The following is a 20385-nucleotide window of genomic DNA, read 5'->3' on the forward strand; positions in this document are numbered from 1 at the left end:
ATTTTTCAGAATATTCAATCATTCACTCATTAAAACAGCTTTTCAGCCTACTAGTTCAGAGTAGCTCTTATATTTTATCTTCTCAGGATAACAGATTAACTCATAAGCAAAAAATAAATGTAAAAGCAAATATAAATATAGATACCAATATACAAGTATCTACATATCTTTGCAAACTATCCTCAATAAAAATTACAGGCCAAATTAATATTTATCAGATCAACCATACTTCATACATTAAACTTTAGAACGCTATTATAAAGATAAAATTGGACTAGAAAATCAAGATTTCTAAGGCAAATGTTTTTAATAATTAATCATGTTACCTTGGCCAAGTCTTTTGAATTTTCTACACAGAATGTAGCATGTGCCAAATAAATGTGTATCAAATGAATAAACAAAGGAATAAATGTTTGTTGTTTAGTATCAAGAAGAGATTCCTAAGAACTACATAGACACAACCTCTGACAAGTTGTATAACCTCCCTACTACATTCCAAAGGCTTCAACATCATGAAAATCCCTTCTACCTAACAGTTTTAGAAAACGTGTTTCTTGAAAAGGCTTAGTTGATCATCTGAAAATAAGGCAAATGTAACATATGCAGAAATTTCAACCATCTAAATATGTAAAATAATAACAACAATAACAGCAGCCCCTTTTCAGTGTAGCAATTTAGGGTTGGGGTAAAGCTCAGTGGCAGACGGGGCTGGGGATGTGGCTCAAGCGGTAGTGCGCTCGCCTGGCATGCGTGCAGCCCGGGTTCGATCCTCAGCACCACATACAAACAAAGATGTTGTGTCCGCCGAAAAATAAAACAAACAAACATAAATAAATAAATATATAAATTCTCTCTCTCTCTTAAAAAAAAAGCTCAGTGGCAGAGCATTTGCCTAGCATGCTCAAGGTCCTGGGTTAGAACCTCAGTACCACAAAAAAAAAGTAACAATGCAAATTTCTCAACATACAAATTTAACAGTAAAGAATACTTATAAAAACTATAACTGGAGACCGAATAGAAGCATTTGTATTTGTATTTTGTTCCTTATCTGACATTCAGTGGAGAATGCAAAATGTTTCCTCAGAGAAAATGGTTTATACATCTTATTCACAAAGATGAAAGAAAATCAAAGTCTATAATGGACAAATAAAAAGATCCAAGTTGCTACTTTGGCACCAGAGTCTCTTTTCAAAAATTATTTAATGGAAACTTTCTATCCATATAAAAGTTTAAAAACTCTTCTACCCATAAAAATGATCTCTTGCAGAGTTGTAAAACAGTGGTGCTACCAGTTAAATGACAATAGAGTCAAAATCAAATTTATCTTAGTGGAGGAGTGGCATTCTTCATGAAACTTTTGCAATTTCTAGTAACTTTAGAAGGCCGTGAAAGAAATTCTGCTTGGGGGAAATCTAAAATGTTTCTCATCCCAAGCCTTACACAAATAATGCAGTTTATAATAAAATGAAATCAGTCTCATTTCTCTTAGTGAAAGAGTTGTGAATAAATCACTCATTCTAATTATCTAGACATGTAGGAAAAAAATAACACTGAAATGTGTGGCTTGAAAATGTTCAGACTTTTTACGTTTCTTTTATGAAAATGGGTAACTTCCTGTCCAGTCTTTCCAATGTACTTTTCACACAAGCTAAGCTATGATTATAAAAATATTTTCTATTACTTTGCTAATGTTATTATCTCTTTGGTCTAGAAAGCTATACTTCTCAATCCCACATCTACCAGTGGAAATCTAGCCAGCTTTCTGTAATACCCATTTCCTTAATAACATCCCTGATCATTCAATCAAATGTGATATTCTTTCCACTCTTACTTCCAATATCATTCTTCCCTCTCTCATGACTTTAGACTTTGCCAAGTACTACAGAAGTATGGACATCTATTTAATACCATAACCAAACTGAAATCTTCTTGAAGAGATAATAACTTGTTCGTGTTTGAATCTTCTTTTGTTGGGGAGGAGGTTAACAGGGATTGAACTCAGGGGCACTCAACCACTGACCCACATCCCCAGCCCTATTTTGTATTTTTTTATTCAGAGACAGGGTCTTGTTGAGTTGCTTAATGCCTCACTTTTTGCTGAGGCTGGCTTTAAACTCATGATCCTCCTACCTCAGCCTCCTGAACCATGGGGATTACAAGCATGGGCCACCACACTGGTTTCATGTTTAAATCTTTAACAGGGTTTAGCAAAGTCCCTTATACAAAGTATATATCCAGTAATTACTTTCTCAATGGATTAATAAAAAATAAACGTGAAGTGGGGCTGGAGATATAGCTCAGTTGGTGGAGTGCTTGTCTTGCATGCACAAGGCCCTAGGTTTAATCCCCAGAACAAAAAAATAAATAAATAAAAATAAATATGGGGGGGTTGGGGATGTGGCTCAAGCAGTAGCGCGCTCACCTGGCATGCGTGCGGCCCGGGTTCAATCCTCAGCACCACATACAAAAATCAAAGATGTTATGTCCGCTGAAAAACTAAAAAAAAAAATAAATATTAAAATTCTCTCTCTCTTTCTCTCTCTCTCTTTAAAAAAAATAAATAAATAAATAAAATAAATAAATAAATATGGGGCTGGGGTTGTGGCTAAGTGGTGGAGTGCTCGCCTAGCACGTGCAAGGCCCTGGGTTCGATTCTCAGCACCACATAAAAATAGATGGGTAAAATAAAGGAATTGTGTCCAAGTACAACTAAAAAAAATAAATATTAAAAAATTTAAAAAATTTAAAAAATGTGAAATTAAGATCAAATTTCTTAGAAAGATCTTGAATGAAATATAAGCAAGTTTCTCAATGTAAATAATTTTTATATTTTAAAGAAATCTAATTAAAAATATTATATTAGTGTATGGAATTAGGATGTACTGCTCTATGGTGCCAATCACAGAGATTTTAGTTTGCAGTTGTAATAATACCTCTGATTTCAAAGGCATTAAAATGTGGAATAAGGGAAGTTAGTATACCTCCACGTGTGTGCTCATTTAACAAGTATTTATGGAAAGCTTATTATGTGCCAGTCATGGATGTTTTTGCCATCTAACTACATCTAGTAAATATCATATGATTTTTATCAATCTTCTTATACCACAGTAACAAATCTTTATTCTAATGCTTCTTTTTTTTTAATATTTACCTTCTAGCTGTAGTTGGACATAATATCTTTATTTTATTTATTTTTTTATGTGGTGCTGGGGATCGAACCCAAGGCCCTGAACATGCCAGGCAAGTGCTCTGCCACTGAGCCACAACCCCAGCCCCCTAATGATTCTTCTTAAACTAACAAATTAACCCTGGTGAAAGAAGACTAACATAAAATAGCCCCTAAGTTTCTCACCCCCATACCTATTCTGTGTAAATTCCTCCCCTGGAGTGAAACAATAAAATATAACAAGATTTCACTCCCGTGATTAGGTTATATTATGTGGCAAAAGTGAAAGCATTTCTGTGAATGGACCTGATTTGTCCTGGGTGGGACTGACTTACTCAGGTGAGAATCCTTAAAAGATAGATTGGTTCCCACTAAAAAGAGGCAACCTGTTGTCTTTGAAGAAGTAAATGGTCATGTTATTGAGAGGACCAAATGGCTAGGACCCGATGTAGCTTCTAAGACCTAAGAATGATCTCCAGACAACAGCCAGTAAGACACTGGTACTATAAACCTACCACTACAAGGAGATAAATTTTGCCAATAAACTATGGGACCATGGAAATGAAACCTTCCCCAATCCTCTAATGAGACTGCTGACCCCCAGCTGACCCCTGATGGTCTTTTGATACAGTGAGCAGAAAATCCAGCTAAGTGGTGCCTAGACTCCTGACCCACAGAAAGAGATAATAAATGTGTAATTATTTTAAGGCACTAAGTTAGTGGCAATTTGTTATGCAACAATAGAAGATGAATATAACTCCTCTATTTATATTAATCCTGGTCCCTAATATCCCTCGAAAAGAAATTCTAATATAGGCTTTCTTGTCTCCTGTATGTTCGATGTCAAACCCTTTAAAATAAAAAACAGGTATAATACATTTTAAGTCCACATAAATTTAATTCTAGTAACTGTACTATGTGACCACTGGCAGAGACACTGACAAAATACCATTATAATGTGCTGGTCTGACATTTCAATAAATTATATGTACATTCTGAAAATCAGCTAAAAACACACTTTAAAAAAAGATAATAGAATTAGGACTTGAAATTTCAAATATGTAAAAAACTTAAAAGTCATCATGCCTACCTTACAATAAGGTAAAAACTAAACAAGCTAAATCAAATTTTTCTGGGATTCAAAGAATTGAAGTCACACAGCAAAATGCCACATGTAAATCACAAGAGATGGGTGAATACAGAGAATCATACTAAGGTATGCTTACAAGGGAGCAAAAGCCACTAAAATCATAAACTGATAGGCACAATTAAATTTTGACAAATTACAGGAAACAGAATACAGACTAGTTTAAAAGTGAGAAATTCTTGGGGGCTGTAGTTTTAGAGGGCCCTCACATTTCTAGGAACTCCACAGTTCTCACAGTAAAGAACCAAGAGAAATCCTCCTGATCTTGGCGTGGGAGGGAAAAAGAAACCATTTTGAAATACAGTCAAAGCATTACCCATAACAAAGGCCAGTCCACCAGTAAGGAAGACTTCTCCAAGGTTCCAGAGCCTTATTCAACATGAAAGAAGGGAGTATTACCTAAATTCCAGCTCCCTATAGATTCCCTGTCTCATGTAATTAATTCAAAAATGAGTTGAGAAATACCTGCGAAGATCACAGGCAAGAGAGACATTTCCACTAAAAGACTGAGACATAATCATACTACTACAAGATACTTCCCATCTGCCCATACCTTAAGACCACCTGGATAGGTCTCCAGAATAATAGCAGTGGATTACAGCTGAGAGATGCAAGGTTTGGACTCTATTAAAAGAGAGTGGGTGTGGTGCATACATTTGTAAACCTAACAACTCAGGACGCTGAGGCAGGAGGATTGCAAGTTCCAGCCGAGCCTTAGCAATTTAGGGCCCCTGTATCAAAATAAAAACGGACTGGGGATGTAACTCAATGGTAAAGTGCCCATGGGTTCAGTCCCCAAGGCCAAAAAAAAAAAGAGGTTTTAGAGACATTAGTAACTCAAGTTCACATTAAGAATTAAAGAACACTGGTTAAGATAATTACTTAGGTAAATGCAAAAGGTAGTATAAAATCTATTTTTTTGTTTATAACTCTTGTTTCCTATCTGATTTTAAAAGTCAACTACATAAAACAGTAATTGTAAATTATATTCATAGGTATACAACATATAAGATTTGCTGAGACTGGTGTTTCACGCAGTTCCCAGTGACTCAGGAGGCTGAGGCAGGAGGATCACAATTTCAGGGTCAGCACCAGCAACTTAGTGAGAATCTGTCTCAAAATTAAAAAAAAAAAAACTTAGAAAAGTGTGGGGGCACTGGGGATATAGCTCTGTGGTAGAGTGCCTCTGGATTCAATCTCCAGTGCTGAAAAAATAAAAAAGTGTAAAGATATAATTTTTATGACAATAAGTTTATAAAGGAAATAGGACAAAATATAGCTATCTGGAATCAAAGTTTTTGCCTACTATTGAAAGTTAAGTTAGTAGTAATGTAAACTACACTGTTAACAATTAAGATATATGATGTAATTCCCAGAAAAACCACTAAGAAAATAATTCCAAAATACACAGGGGGGTGGGGGAGTCAAGGGAATCAAATGGCACATTAAAAAAAAATTGGCACACTTGAAGATATCCATTTAACTCAGAGACAGTAATAAAAGAATAGAAAGGAAAAAGAAGCATCCAACACAGAGAAAGCAAAAAGCAAAATGACATTAATTAAAACTACTACATTAGTAATTAGATTAAATATAAGTGGAGTAAATACTCCATATAAAAGACAGAGATTGGTAGAACTGAAAAAAATGATCCAACTATGTTGTCTACAAAAGACACATTTTATATTCAAAGACACAGAGTCTGTAAAAGGTTTATTATTCAATTGTAAAAAGGAAAAGTATTAATCATTCTACAATACAGATGAACCTTGAAAACAAATATGTGAAATGAAGAATTCAAACACAAAACCCAACATACTATATTATTCCACTTATATGAAATGTCCAGAAAAGGCAATTCTATAGAAACAGAAAGTAGATTAGTGGTTACAAGGGGATGGGGGGTGGGGGTGACACCCGGACAGGAGGAGGAAGTAGCAAATGAATGCAGAAGGGTTTCTGGGTAAGGTTTTCTTTTTGAAGTCAGAAAAATGTTCTGTGATTAGGTAGTGGTGATAGTTCACAATTTTGTGAATATACAGAAAACTACTGAATTCTATACTTTACATGAAAGATTTATGTGGCATGGGAATTATATATTAAGAGATCAGTCTGTTTTTAAATATAGAAAGGAGAGTGACTTAAATTTTTAAAAAAATTAAAAGAGGTAATAATGGGGAATGATATTGGCCAAGTTATATTGTTACATTGTGTGCAGGTATGAATATGTAACAACCAATTCCACCATTATGTACAATTTAATGCACCAATAAAAAAAATTCGGAGAAAAAAGGAAAAAATTTTTGATAAAAGGGAATTTAGGCTTCTATCTTAAATTTTCAGATTTTGAAAAAGAAAATTCAAGATTTTGAAAAAAAACTAGCCAAAATGAGTAATTAAATAATAGAGAATAACTCAAATTTATTAATTAATAAAAAACTTATCTACTCTATAGTATAATATTGATTCCTCAGGAATAATGCCTGCTTTAAATATATTTTTTAATGTAATGCAAAATAAATAAATTTAAAAAATCATTAAAATATATATATATATATTTTTTAAAACTGTGAAATAGTAATTGTTCTCAATATGACACACCAGCCAGTTTGGTGGTGCACAACTATAATCCCAGTGACTCAGGAAGTAGAAGTAAAAGGATTATAAGTTCCAGATCAGCTCCAGCTACTTAGTTAACTCTGTCCAGTATCGCTCCCCAAACCCCAAAAGTCAAAACTTTTCATGTCCTTAATGTTATATGCCTCAGGATGAATGAACTTTTAGTGTGGCATTTGCCTTCTTCATAGAAGAAATAACTAGTAACCCATCTATTATGAATTTAGACTACAGCATAACTATATGATATGAAAACGGTATTTCAACATAAAATTTACATTTGCAGTGTTTATTTAATAAATCAACATCTTATTGACTTAAATGTTTATCTATCTGGAAAGCAAACTTGTGATGATAATTTATGAATCAACTTACCTGTGCCATGGGATACCCAGGTATCTGTTTAAACATGTTTTGATAGGTCTATGATGGTTCTGGAGATAGTAACATTTGAATTGGTGAACTTAGTAATGTAGAAGGCCTTCCTAAACAGAAGGGAATCATCCCCTTGAGAACTTGAATAGAACAAAAAGGAAGAGAATGGATGAATTTTCTTTCCCTGTAGCTTACGCTTGGACACTGACCTCTCCTGCCCTCGGTGTTTCTAGTTCTCAGACCTTCAGATTCACACTAGAATCATTAGCTCTAAGGCCTTTGAATTAGACCATGAGATTTCCTAGGTCTCTAGCTTACAGATGGCAAGCTATGGGACTTCTCAGCCTCTATAATCACAACTTTCTGTCTTTATCTTTCTGACTCTCTCAGTTCATTTCTCTAGAAAATCCTGACCAATACAGTCCCTTACTCATGATGTGTCATTTATAGGATTTATTTTAATTGTTAGAAAACAAGGTGAACATATATTCAGAAGCGTATATATTTAAAACCTGTATATTTGAATGCAGTACGAATCCAATTCAAAAATGAATGTTGAGAAATGCCTACATGCTTTTTAGTTTTCAGGTAAATCAATATGTTATATTCCCAACAATCTCCTGCTTATCCTTTATAAAGTCTAGAATGTTTCATAATGTAGACAACAAGAAACAGGCACTTCAGCTGAAGTAAATTATTAGCCAGGAAGAAATTATACCGAAAGATATTTAAAGACTTTAAAATGAAACGGAAAATAATGAAATTCTGCTTTTAATTAATGAGTAATGTCTATATCTGTGACAATTCACTTCAAATGTTATTAATAACACACTATATACATACTTATGGCAATTTGATAACAATGTTAGCAAAAAAAAAAAAAAAACTATGAGTATCGGAAATAAAAATTGCTTAGAAATAGAAGACGCTTTTAAACATGACTGATATAAACCATTACTGTTCATGTTGCCAACTTGTCTGCAATAACAGGCTTGGTAACTGTGACTCAGATGATTCATTCAATATATGTCTCATGAAAGACAAAGTATCCAATAAAAAGAAAAATGCTAATGCCCATAAATTTTAGTGTTATTCTTCATCAGTGAGTTATTGACCTTTCTTTGGGAGTTATTTACAATGTTATCATAATCAGATATGTTTTAGAACTCTAAATTATGTGTACACAAGACAACAACACTTTATTAATTGTGGCAGTTATGCCACCACTATGAAATGGTGTTTAATATTTAGAATAGCTAATAATTTGCTTCAGCTGAACTGCCTGCTTCTTGTGTCTACATTATGAAACATTCTAGACTTCATAAAGGATAAGCAGGAGATTGTTGGGAATGTAAACAGATTGGTTTACCTGAAAACTCAAAGCATACCAATTTACAAACAATTCTAAATATTCATTTTAGAATTGGATTTGTACTATATTCAAACATACAGATTTTCATGTCAAAAATAAAATTTTTTTTGTATTGAAACACCAGATAATCTAAGGAAAGGCAGAATAAATGGATATTTATATACTTCTGTCAAAAGGAAAGTGATAAAGGCACTGTGGTTTAACTATTTCATTTTACTGAGGATATAAAAAATTACAAAGTATAGAGATACATCATATTCCTGTGTGGGAAGATCTTATATCCTTTCCAGATAAACATATTTTAGCGAACTTTTATTTTAATTTTTATTGTTGGTTGTTCAAAACATTACATAGTTCTTGATATATCATATTTCACACTTTGATTCAAGTGGGTTATGAACTCCCATTTTTACCCCATATACAGATTGCAGAATCAATCAGTTACACATCCATTGATTTACATATTGCCATACCAGTGTCTGTTGTATTCTGCTGCCTTTCCTATCCTCTACTATCCCCCCCTCCTCTCCCCTCCCCTCTTCTCTCTCTACCCCCTCTACTGTAATTCATTTCTCCCCCTTGTATTATTTTTCCCTTTCCGCTCACTTCCTCTTGTATGTAATTTTGTATAACCCTGAGGGTCTCCTTCCATTTCCATGCAATTTCCCTTCTCTCTCCCTTTCCCTCCCACCTCTCATCCCTGTTTAATGTTAATCTTCTTCTCCTGCTCTTCGTCCCTACTCTGTTCTTAGTTACTCTCCTTATATCAAAGAAGACATTTGGCATTTGTTTTTTAGGGATTGGCTAGCTTCACTTAGCATAATCTGCTCTAATGCCATCCATTTCCCTGCAAATTCTATGATTTTGTCATTTTTTAATGCAGAGTAATACTTCATTGTGTATAAATGCCACATTTTTTTTTAATCCATTCGTCTATTGAAGGGCATCTAGGTTGGTTCCACAGTCTTGCTATTGTGAATTGTGCTGCTATGAACATTGATGTAGCAGTGTCACTGTAGCATGCTCTTTTTAGGTTTTTAGGGAATACACCGAGAAGGGGAATAGCTGGGTCAAATGGTGGCTCCATTCCCAGCTTTCCAAGAAATCTCTATACTGCTTTCCAAATTGGCTGCACCAGTTTGCAGTCCCACCAGCAATGTACAAGAGTACCCTTTTCCCCACATCCTCGCCAGCACTTGTTGTTTGACTTCATAATGGCTGCCAATCTTACTGGAGTGAGATGGTATCTTAGGGTGGTTTTGATTTGCATTTCTCTAACTGCTAGAGATGGTGAGCGTTTTTTCATGTACTTGTTGATTGAAGCATGTAAATCCTGAATTCTTTATCTGACATTCCATCTGCTGCAGTTATTACCTCTTCTAAAGTTGCGTTGGGCTGCATTGCTTGTGGTCCTTTCTTTCCTTGTCTTTTCATACTGCTTGCATTTCTTTCTGCTTGGTGAAACTGTTGTGTTATTGAATTTTCCCCCTATATATTTATATTGCTCTTGTATAGCTGCAAAGTCTCCCTTGCAGGGGCGGGCGGCGGCTGTGCTCCTCCTCCAATTGGGGTGATCTGTCTATCACGCCGGCGGACCGCTGGGCCCCTTCTCGAGGTCGCGTGGTCTGCCTACCTTGCGGGCAACAGCTGGGCCCTCCTCCAATAGGGGTGATCTATCTACCATGATGGCGGGCCGCTGGGCCTGTTCTCCAGGTTGCAGGTCTGCCTACCTTGCAGGCGCGGGCGGCGGCTGTGCCCCTCCTCCAATTGGTGTGATCTTTCAACTAGGCCGGCGGGCCGCTGGGCCCCTTCTCCGGGACGCGCGGTCTGCCTACCTTGAGGGCGGCAGCTGGGCCCTTCCTCCAATTGGGGTGATGTGTCTACCACGCCAGCGGGCTTCTGGGCCTGTTCTCCCGGTAGGTCGCAGGTCTGCTTACCTTGCAGGCACGGGCCGCGATTCTGCCCCTCCTCCAATTGGGGTGATGTGTCTACCATGCCTGCGGGCTGCTGGGCCTGTTGTCCCGGTAGGTTGCAGATCTGCCTACCTTGCAGGCGTGGGCGGCGGCTCTGCCCCTCCTCCAATTGGGGTGATGTGTCTACCATGCCGGCGGGCCGCTGGGCCTGTTCTGCCGGTGGGTCGCAGGTCTGCCTACCTTGCAGGCGTGGGTGGCGGCTCTGCCCCTCCTCCAATTGGGGTGATGTGTCTACCACGCCGACGGGCTGCTGGTCCTGTTCTGCCGCTGGGCTGCAGGTCTGCCTACCTTGCAGGCGCGGGCGACGGCTCTGCTCTGTCCCTCCTCCTATTGGGGTGACGTGCCTATCACTCCCCGGGCCGCTGGGTCTGTTCTAGAAAATATTTTTAAACTCCCCTTTATATTCCTAAAACCTAGCATAGATATCTTACACCAAGCCAAAAGTACAAATATTGAACTGAATTCAAGTTTTCTTTCAGCTCTAAAAATTTTTTTCTTCATATTATGTCAGTTTTTCTACTTTGAATATTGTTTTTAAAGTGTCTACAGCATTCTTGAGAGATGCTTGAAACTTGTGTCTAGGTGTCTAGGTGTGGATCTCTTATGATTTTGCACATTCGGCGTCCTGTAGGCTTCTAGGATTTGGGATTCTGTCTCATTCTTCATGTCTGGGAAGTTTTCTCGTATTATTTCATTGAATAGATTGAATAGATTGCTCATTCCTTTGGTTTGGACCTCTATACCTTCCTGTATCCCAATGACTCTTAAGTTTGGTCTCTTTATGTTATCCCATATTTCTTGGATGTTCTGCTCATGGTTTCTTAACAGTCTTGCTGAGCTGTCTATGTTCTTTTCAAGTTGAAATACTTTGTCTTCATTGTCTGATGTTCTATCTTCTAAGTGTTCTACTCTGCTGGTAGCATTCTCAATTGAGTTTTTAAGTTGGTTTATTGCTTCCTGCATTTCTAGGATTTCTGTTTGTTTGTTTTTTATAACCTCTATCTCCCTGCATAGTTGATCTTTTGCTTCTTGGATTTGTTTATGTAATTCATTGTCGAAGTGATCTTTCATTGTCTGATTTTGATGTCTAATGTCTTTGAGACTCCAGATCATCTGAAGCATGTATATCCTGAATTCTTTATCTGACATTCCATCTGCTGCAGCTATTACCTCTTCTAAAGTTGAGTTGACCTATATTGCTTGTGGTCCTTTCTTTCCTTATCTTTTCATACTGCTCGCGTTTCTTTCTGCTTGGTGAAACTGTTGTGTTTTTGAAATTTTCCCCCTATATATTTATATTGCTCTTGTATAGTTGAAAAGTCTCCCTTGCAGGGGCGGGAGGCGGCTGTGCTCCTCCTCCAATTGGGGTGATCTGTCTACCACGCTGACGGGCCGCTGGGCCTGTTCTGCCGGTAGGTCGCAGGTCTGCCTACCTTGCAGGCGCGGGCGGCGGCTCTGCTCTGCCCCTCCTCCAATTGGTGTGACATGTCTACTACGCCCGCAGGGCCTGTTCTGCCGGTCGGTCGCAGGTATTTTAGCGAACTTTAAATCATATTTGCAATGCAATTTTTTATTTGGATTAACATTTTACTGTTTAAAAAGGTAACTTTAGTGAGGTATACTTTACATACAAAAATGCACTCATTTTAAGCTAATGAATTTTGACAAATACACTTTAAAAACTCCCACCATAATCAAAATACAAGATATTTACAATATCTGAAAAAGTTCTTTGTTCCGTGTTGTGGGCTGAATTGTCTCCCAAAATTTGTAGGGTAGAGCCTGAATTCCTAATACCTCAGAGTGCCACTGCATCTTGTTAGAAACAGAAAGTCCAGTGGTCCATTTTCAGAACACAGTATTCAGTTTTAAATGTAAAATTAAAGAGCTGGAGAGGAGAGCAGAATAAAAAGTTACAAGCAGTTGAACACAAGAGCACAAAAATTCACAGACCCTTGGGGCTGGGGATGTGGCTCAAGAGATAACGGCTCACCTGGCATGCATGCGGCCCAGGTTCGATCCTCAGCACCACATACAAAGATGTTGTGTCTGCCAATAACTAAAAAAAAATAAATATTAAAAAATTCTCTCTCTCTCTCTCTCTCTCTCTCTCAAAAAAAAAAAAATTCACAGCCCCTTGACAAACAGAAGGTAAGAAGGCAGAGGCCCAACTGTGTCCGTGACAAAAGGCACTCAATCCAAGGGAACTTTCCCACCTCAAGACAACAAAGGGAGATGGGGACAACTAAAGGTATATTTCTTTAAAAAACCCAAGAGGGACAGAAAAACCTAGTGATGTGCTATGCACCCCACAGTACTCAGCCAATGAGGAACTGGGGGGATCTTGCACTCTAGGAGATAAAACACTGGTTATACACAATCTGACCACCAGGCACCCGATCCTGCAAGACCATCATTCAAATAAAGCCTTACTTTTTGTTGTTCCTGTGTCTCTTAATCCATTCTTTGGGCTTGGAAAGGTGAATGTGTTTCTCACAATGTGCCATTAAATTACCTTTTCATGTCTGTCAAAATCCACTTGATAATAGATAGAATTTTGGACTATATTTTGTTGCATTGTTGTATATGACAATCCTTAGGCTGATACCCAACTATCTTGATTTATTGTGCCTTCTGTTGAAACTAGGTATTTAACTCTTTCTATTCTATTCTCATTTATTTTCCTAAATGTCTTTTATAATCTATGCATTTTTGTGTGAATTACAGAATTAAAATGTCAGTTTCTTAAAAAAAAAAAAAAGCCTAATAGAATATTTGCCCAAATCATCATGAACAGATAAAACAATTTCAGGAGAGTAGATACCTTAACAATATAGAGACTTCTAACCTATGAACACATTTCTCTACATTCACCTAGGCTTACATGTGTACTTTGAAATATTTCATCAGTATTTTGTACATTTTTGTACTTAGATCATGCAAATCATGGACACATTTCATCACTTCATGCTTTACAGGCTAGTCTAACTAGTGTTATTTTTATTTCACTTCCCAATTGTTTATTACTATTATATACATATAATCTGTGAATACTGATTTACCTCCTTATAAATTGAGAGCTTGCTGAACTCTAACTGTAATAGTTCTTATATACTCCTTAGAATTTTCTAAGTATACAATCATGATGACTGAGGAGAGACAATTTTACTTCTTTTCAAATCTTTATATATTTAAATTATTTTTCTATCTTATTGAACTGAATATAGTACAAAAGTAGAGAACACAGACATCTGTATCTTATACCTAAGAGTAAGGAAAAAAGCATTTAGACTTACAACATTAAGTAGGATGTTAACTGTGGTTTTTCATAAATGCCTTTAATCAGGTTGCTCTTTGTTTACTAAGAGTTTATATCATGAACAGGTGTTAAATTACATAAAATGCCTTATCAAGTTTTTTAGATGATATGTGGGTTTTCTCCTTTATCCTGTTGATTTGGTGAGTTACACTGATTGACTTTTGAAAACAAAACTGATTTCCTGGAATAAATCCTCCTGGGTCATGATGTATTAACCTCTTATACATTAATAGATCAGATTTACTAATTTGGGGGTAGCAATTTTTGAACTCACATTGGTTTCTTCCTGTTTCTTTTGGATGGTACTGAGTGTTAAAGCCACAGGCACTTTACAACTGAGCAACATCCCCAGAGCACCTCGCCCCCCAGACATATTTTTCTTTATATTCTATTTTTGTTTTGAGACAGGGTATCATTTAGTTACCTAAGCTGACCTTGAACTTGTGATCCTCCTGTCTCACCTTCTGGAGTTTCCGGGATTAAAGGCATGCATTACTGTGCCCGTCCAACTCACATTGGTTTTTTTCCAAATGTTTCTTTGTAATGTTCTTATTTGGTTTTGGTATCAGAGTAATAATGCTTGTGGGATGATGTAGGAGTTCCTCCTCCTCCTCCTCCATTTTCTGAGTTTTGAGTAGAAATGATACTTTTTCATGGTAGAATTCACCAATCAGAGCAATTGAGCCTACACTTTCCTTTGCTGAAAGATTTTAATTAATAGTTCAACTTATTCAGTGTACATGTTCAATGTATACGTTCTTTTTATTGAATTTTTAATATTTATTCTTCTAGTCTTTGGTGGATACAACATCTTTATTTTATTTTTATGTGGTGCTGAGGATTGAATCCAGCGTGCCGTGCATGCCAGGCGAGCGTGCCACCGCTTGAGCCACATCCCCAGCCTTCAAATTATATGTTCTTGAGCTGATTTTTTATAATCTGTTTCTTCCAGGGAATTTATTACATATAAATTGTTTAAATGCTTGACATAAGTTGTTGGGTATCCCTTTATTATCTTTGTAATGTCAATGGACTCTATAACGATGTTCCCTCTTAATTTCTGTTATCAGTAATTTGTCTTCTTTTTATCTTGTTTTGCTTGCTAGATTTATTAATTTTATTAATATATTTTCATAGTGAGGACAACTGTTGGTTTCATTGATTTGCTTCTATTATTTTGTAGTTTTCTACTTGATTTTCACTTTTATTTTATTTCCTTCCCTCTACTTAGTACTTATTTTCCATTTCCTTTTTTCTGGATTACTAGGGTAGAGGTATAGGTTATGATTTTTTAAGATTTTTCTTTTTTTCTAATAAGCATTAAAGACTACAAGTGTCCATAACCACAACTTGTGTTGCATTGCACAAAGTATACTTTGTATTTCCATTTTTACTCAATTCAAAATATTTCAGGAAAAAATGGCTGAAAATTCCCCCAATTTAATGAAAGGCACAAGTCTACATGAAAAGAGGCTCAATAAACTCAAAGGAGGGTAAACCGAAAGCATCCCAAACCATGAGACATGATTAAACTGTATAAAGCCAAAGATAAAGCCTGATTCTTGAAAGACGCAAGAGCAAAGAAACATCACATCAAAAGGATCCTCAATAACATCATCAGTCAGGCTCTCCTCAGAAATGTGGGCAGCCAAAAGAGCTAGGGAAGGTTCAATCATGTGGTGTTGGGGATTGAATTATCCTTTGAACATGAAAGAGAAATTATGACAACATATCCAGACAAATAAAAGCTGAGGGAATTCATTCTATTAAACCTACCCTACAAGAAATACTAAAAGGAATCCTTCATTTCAGAATCAAAGGACTGTAAGGGTTGGGAGTGTGGCTAAGTGGTAAAGCACTTCTGTAGCATGTACAAGGCCCTGGGTTCACTCCCCAACACCACAAGATAAAATAAAAGAAACACATATGTTGGAATTCCATTAAAACAAAATGAATCAAAGGACTCTAGACAGTAACTTCTATCATTAGAAATAAACAAAGATCAGCAGTAAATATAAGTACTGGCAAATATAAATTCAGTATTATAATAATTTTGGCTTATAACTCCATTTTTTTGTTTTTCTATAGGATTTAAAAGACAAATACATAAAAATAATAAATTTGTCACTGGGCACAGATGAAATCTGCAACATCAATAACATAAAGGTAGGGGGAGCAGTTTAGGAGTCTATATAGTTGAAATCAGGTGGGTATCAATTCAAATCAGATTATTATAACTTTAGGTTAATATATATATACATATATGGTTAATATCTATAATCCCCATGGTAATCACAAAGAACTGTCTATAGAATATATATAAAATAAAATGAGAAGGAAACGCTAATGTGTCACTAGAAAAAAACATTAAATGAAAGAGAAGTGTTGATAGAGAAAGTAGTGGGGGAAAACCTATAATGCACAGATAAGATCAAAAGAAAAATGGCAGAAGTCTTTTGTTATCTGTAATTGTTTTATGTATAAATGTATTAAATTCTCCAATCAAAATGTTGATACTAACAATTAAAAAATTTAAAAATCCATGATCCAAATAAATTGACTCTAAGAGATTCATATTAGATCTAAGACCTGAAGGTTAAAAGAGAAAAGGAAGGCTGGGGATGTAGCTCAGTAGTAGAGTGCCTGCCTAGCTGTATGAGAACCAGGTTTCAATCTGTGGCACTGCCAAAAGAAAAGAAGGGATGGAAGGAGGGCTGAAAGAAGGAAAGAGTTAGTCTATATAAATGGTAACATCACACTTAATGATGAAATGCAGAAATCTTTCCCCATACCAATAAGGAACTCAACATCAATATTAGTTTATGCCACTTCAAGATAGTAGTGGAAGTTCTAGCCAGACATAAAAAAGAAATATAAGGTATACAAATTAGAAAGGAAACAGTAAAATTATCTCTGTTCATAGAGAACATGATCTTATATAATAAGAAAACCCTAAAGATTACACCCAAACATCCCTCTTAATATTCATTAATATTCAGCAAATTTATAGAATACAAGATAACCACAGAAAAATAGTTGCTTTTTTATACACTAGTACTAAACAACAGAAAAGGATATTAAGAAAACAATTTCATTTACAACAGCATAATAAAGAACAAAATACTTGGGGATAAACTTAACCAGAGAAGTCAAAGACTGTTCACTAAAAACCTAAACACTACTAAAAGAAATTAAGACATAATTCAAAGGAAAGACATTCTATGCTCATGAATTAGAAGACTTACTTTTTTTAGGATGATAATAATACACAAAGCAAAATTTATCCTTAAATGCACACGGAATCTCAAAAAACTCAACATAGTCAAAACAATCTTGAAAAAGAACAAATGCCACAATAAAAGAACAAATCTCTACAATAAAAGTTGACTTAGATTTTAATAAAATATGATATTATTTTGGCAATTATATGTGGCTTCAATGCTTTGCATAGTGGGAGGACCAAAATATACCATATAATTTCAATTTAACTAAAACAAAATTATTAAAAATCAGAGTGACTCTAAAAACAAGAAAAAAGTCTCTTCTGGCCAGATACAAGAAGCAAAATAATGGGCAACAAAGAAATCTGAATGTGAATGAAACATTTAAAAGTACAATTTGTGAAAATGAAAAAGAATACTCCTTTCCAATAATGAAAATACCAACTTGCCTCTAAAAATAAAAATCATATACACAAAAGTAGTACTCTTATATAACTAACATTACTTGCAGACTTTTATTCTCTTAGACTTTTAAGTAAATCATGATAGAACAATCAAGAAGTATCTTAATAAGTATATAAAATAATACACGATTTCAGAAAACTATAATTATTACCTTGTCACTTCTCACTCTAGGAAGTTTATCATGGTAATCCTACTTGATCTTTTCAGAGGCAAAGGAAACAATAATATTCTCTTACCTTATATGATGGTAAAAAACACAAAATTCCGTGGCTCACAGTCTGGCATACAGATAACAAAAGTGCTCCCACTTCATCCTGGAACTCAAATGTTTCCGTATGCTGGAAGGTAGCACAGAGATTCCGACCCTTAGGGCCTGAACCAATGGTACCAACCCAAACCTAGAATGCAAATACTTAAATATTAGAGTTATGCTTGAGGCAAGAAAATCAGTACTTGGGTGGAACTATTTACATATATAAAAAGAAGATCAAGCAACAAATTTAGCAGAAATTTATTTTAAAATTGTTGGGAGTTTTCTCTATTGTCTTTAGTTGCATACGATTATGTTGATGTCAATTCAAATCAGATTAAAACTTTAGGATAATATCTGTAATCCCCACAGATAACCACAAAGAAAATCTAAAAAATATACACAGGATAAGAAGAGAAGGAAATCACAATGTGTGAGTACAAAAAATTAAGTCAAAACAAAAGAAAACAATGATGAAGGAAATAAGAAAAAACTGTCAAACATATAGGCTTAGATCACTCAATTCTCTTAGAAAGGAAATTATTTGAAAGCAAAAAATGTCTCACTTATCTCTACTTTTTCAATACCTTTCTAAAAATTAAGCATATAACAAGTACTTGTGGTTAAATAAGTGAACACATAAAATTAATAAATTAGGTCTATATATCAACAGAGTAAGATAATTCCAAAATATTGGTAGCGAAAGCTGGTATGATTTGCCATAGGTAAGTCTAAATCTTAACAGGAACCATTTTCACAAATTCACTGGTATTCAAAGATACCCAGACGTAGAAAAGCAGACCCACCAAATTTTACATTTATTTGCAAATCATCTACATTCATAGATCTAGCTTTAGTCTGGTTATTTTAACTGGAAGAAAGAACAAACTGTATTAAGAATCTAAAGACAACATAATAATAGAGATTGCTGAAAAATAAAATATCCTGTATTTTGAAATTATATGAGATTGAGATACATTTTACAAGGTAGATCTTATGGGTACCACTTTAACCAAATCAACAAGTATTAAGACAAACTGATATTATTTATCTCCTGATATAAAGCAAGGGGAAATAGCAATGTTAACCTACACAGTATTCTTGCTCAATCATAATCTTATGAGTAAACATTAAGACAAATCCAGATCAGAAGATATGCCTCAGACAACTGGACACTTAAATCTTTAGAAATGTCTTGAAAAACATTAAAAAAAAAAAAAAAAAAGGCAAGAGAACTATTGTAGAGACTAAAGAGATATTAAAACTAAATGTAACAGAATACTTAATTGCACCCTGGATTAAAAATAATATGAACAATTGTAAAAAAATTGTTAATAATATTGGAAAAAATTTGGAAATAATTAGAGAATATGAATACTGACTTTATTGTATCAATATTAAATTTACTTGTGTATTATCACAGTATTTTGACTATGTGAGATAACATGTTTACTCTTAAAAGACACATGCAACTTTTTTTGGGGGGTGTATGTGTGTGTGTGTGTGTTACTGGGGATTGAACCCAGGACCTTGTGCATGCAAGGCAAGCACTCACTCTACCAACTGAGCTATAGCCCCAGCCTGAAACATGTAACTTTTAAGGGCAAAGTGTCATGATGTCTACAAATTACATTTAAAATAATTTAACTAAGGGCTGGGGTTGTGGCTCAGTGGCAGAGAGCTTGCCTCCCACTGGATTCAATCCCCAGCACCACATAAAAATAAATAAATAAAATGAAGGAATGTGTACAACTAAAAAAAAATTTTTTTAATAAAAAAATAATTTAACTAAAATGTGCAATATTTATATCTTCCAATATTTATCTACACATTACTTATCTACCAAAGTGTAGGCATACACGGAGGGAAAGAGGAAGACAGGGAAGCAAATATTACAAAATGCTAACAATTTGATGAATCTAGGTGAATAATACAAAGATATTTACTATATCAATACTATATTTCAACTTTTGTGAAATTTATAATTTTTCAAAATAAAAAGTTGAGGGAACCAATGAATGAATGGATAGGATATATAAGATATGGCAAGTACATAAAATAAACTACTATTCAGCCTTCAAAAGAAAATTCTGAAACATGCTCTAAAATAGATGAACTTTGAAGACAATATCTAACAATAGACATCCTTTACAATATTATGCCAAGTAAAATAAGTCAGTCACAAAAAGACAAACACTTTATGTTCCACAGATATAAAGTATCTAGAGTAACCAAAGTCATAGAAACAGAAAGCAGAATGATGATTACCAGGGTCTGGTGGGGAAGAGGAAATACAAAGTGTTTAATGAGAGTAGGCATTTGGTTTTGCAAGATGAAAAGTTCTTAGACTGGCTGTACATGTATGTGAATATACTTAACAAGACTAAGTTGGACGCTGAAAAATGGTTAAGATAGCCAGGCATGGCAATGCACACCTGCAATATCAGCTGTTTAGGAGGCTGAGGCAGGAGGATTGCAAGT

At 35.2% G+C, this 20385-nt stretch overlaps 1 protein-coding gene across 4 annotated transcripts in view; it reads right to left on the minus strand.

Moving 5' to 3' along the window:
• Brip1 (BRCA1 interacting helicase 1) overlaps positions 1-20385 on the minus strand; it is a 157381-nt gene that overhangs the window by 74516 nt on the left and 62480 nt on the right. For all 4 annotated transcript variants that reach the window (XM_046423252.2, XM_046423251.2, XM_058572327.1 and 1 more), the window contains one exon: positions 17891-18052. In XM_046423252.2, the coding sequence (XP_046279208.1) occupies positions 17891-18052 (162 nt within the window). The remainder of the gene's footprint in view (positions 1-17890; positions 18053-20385) is intronic.

The sequence above is a fragment of the Marmota monax genome, unplaced genomic scaffold (assembly GCF_021218885.2).
Source record: "Marmota monax isolate L192 unplaced genomic scaffold, Marmota_monax_Labrador192_F-V1.1 WCK01_AAM20220418_F8-fsc00171, whole genome shotgun sequence".
NCBI classification, from domain to species: Eukaryota; Metazoa; Chordata; class Mammalia; order Rodentia; family Sciuridae; genus Marmota; species Marmota monax.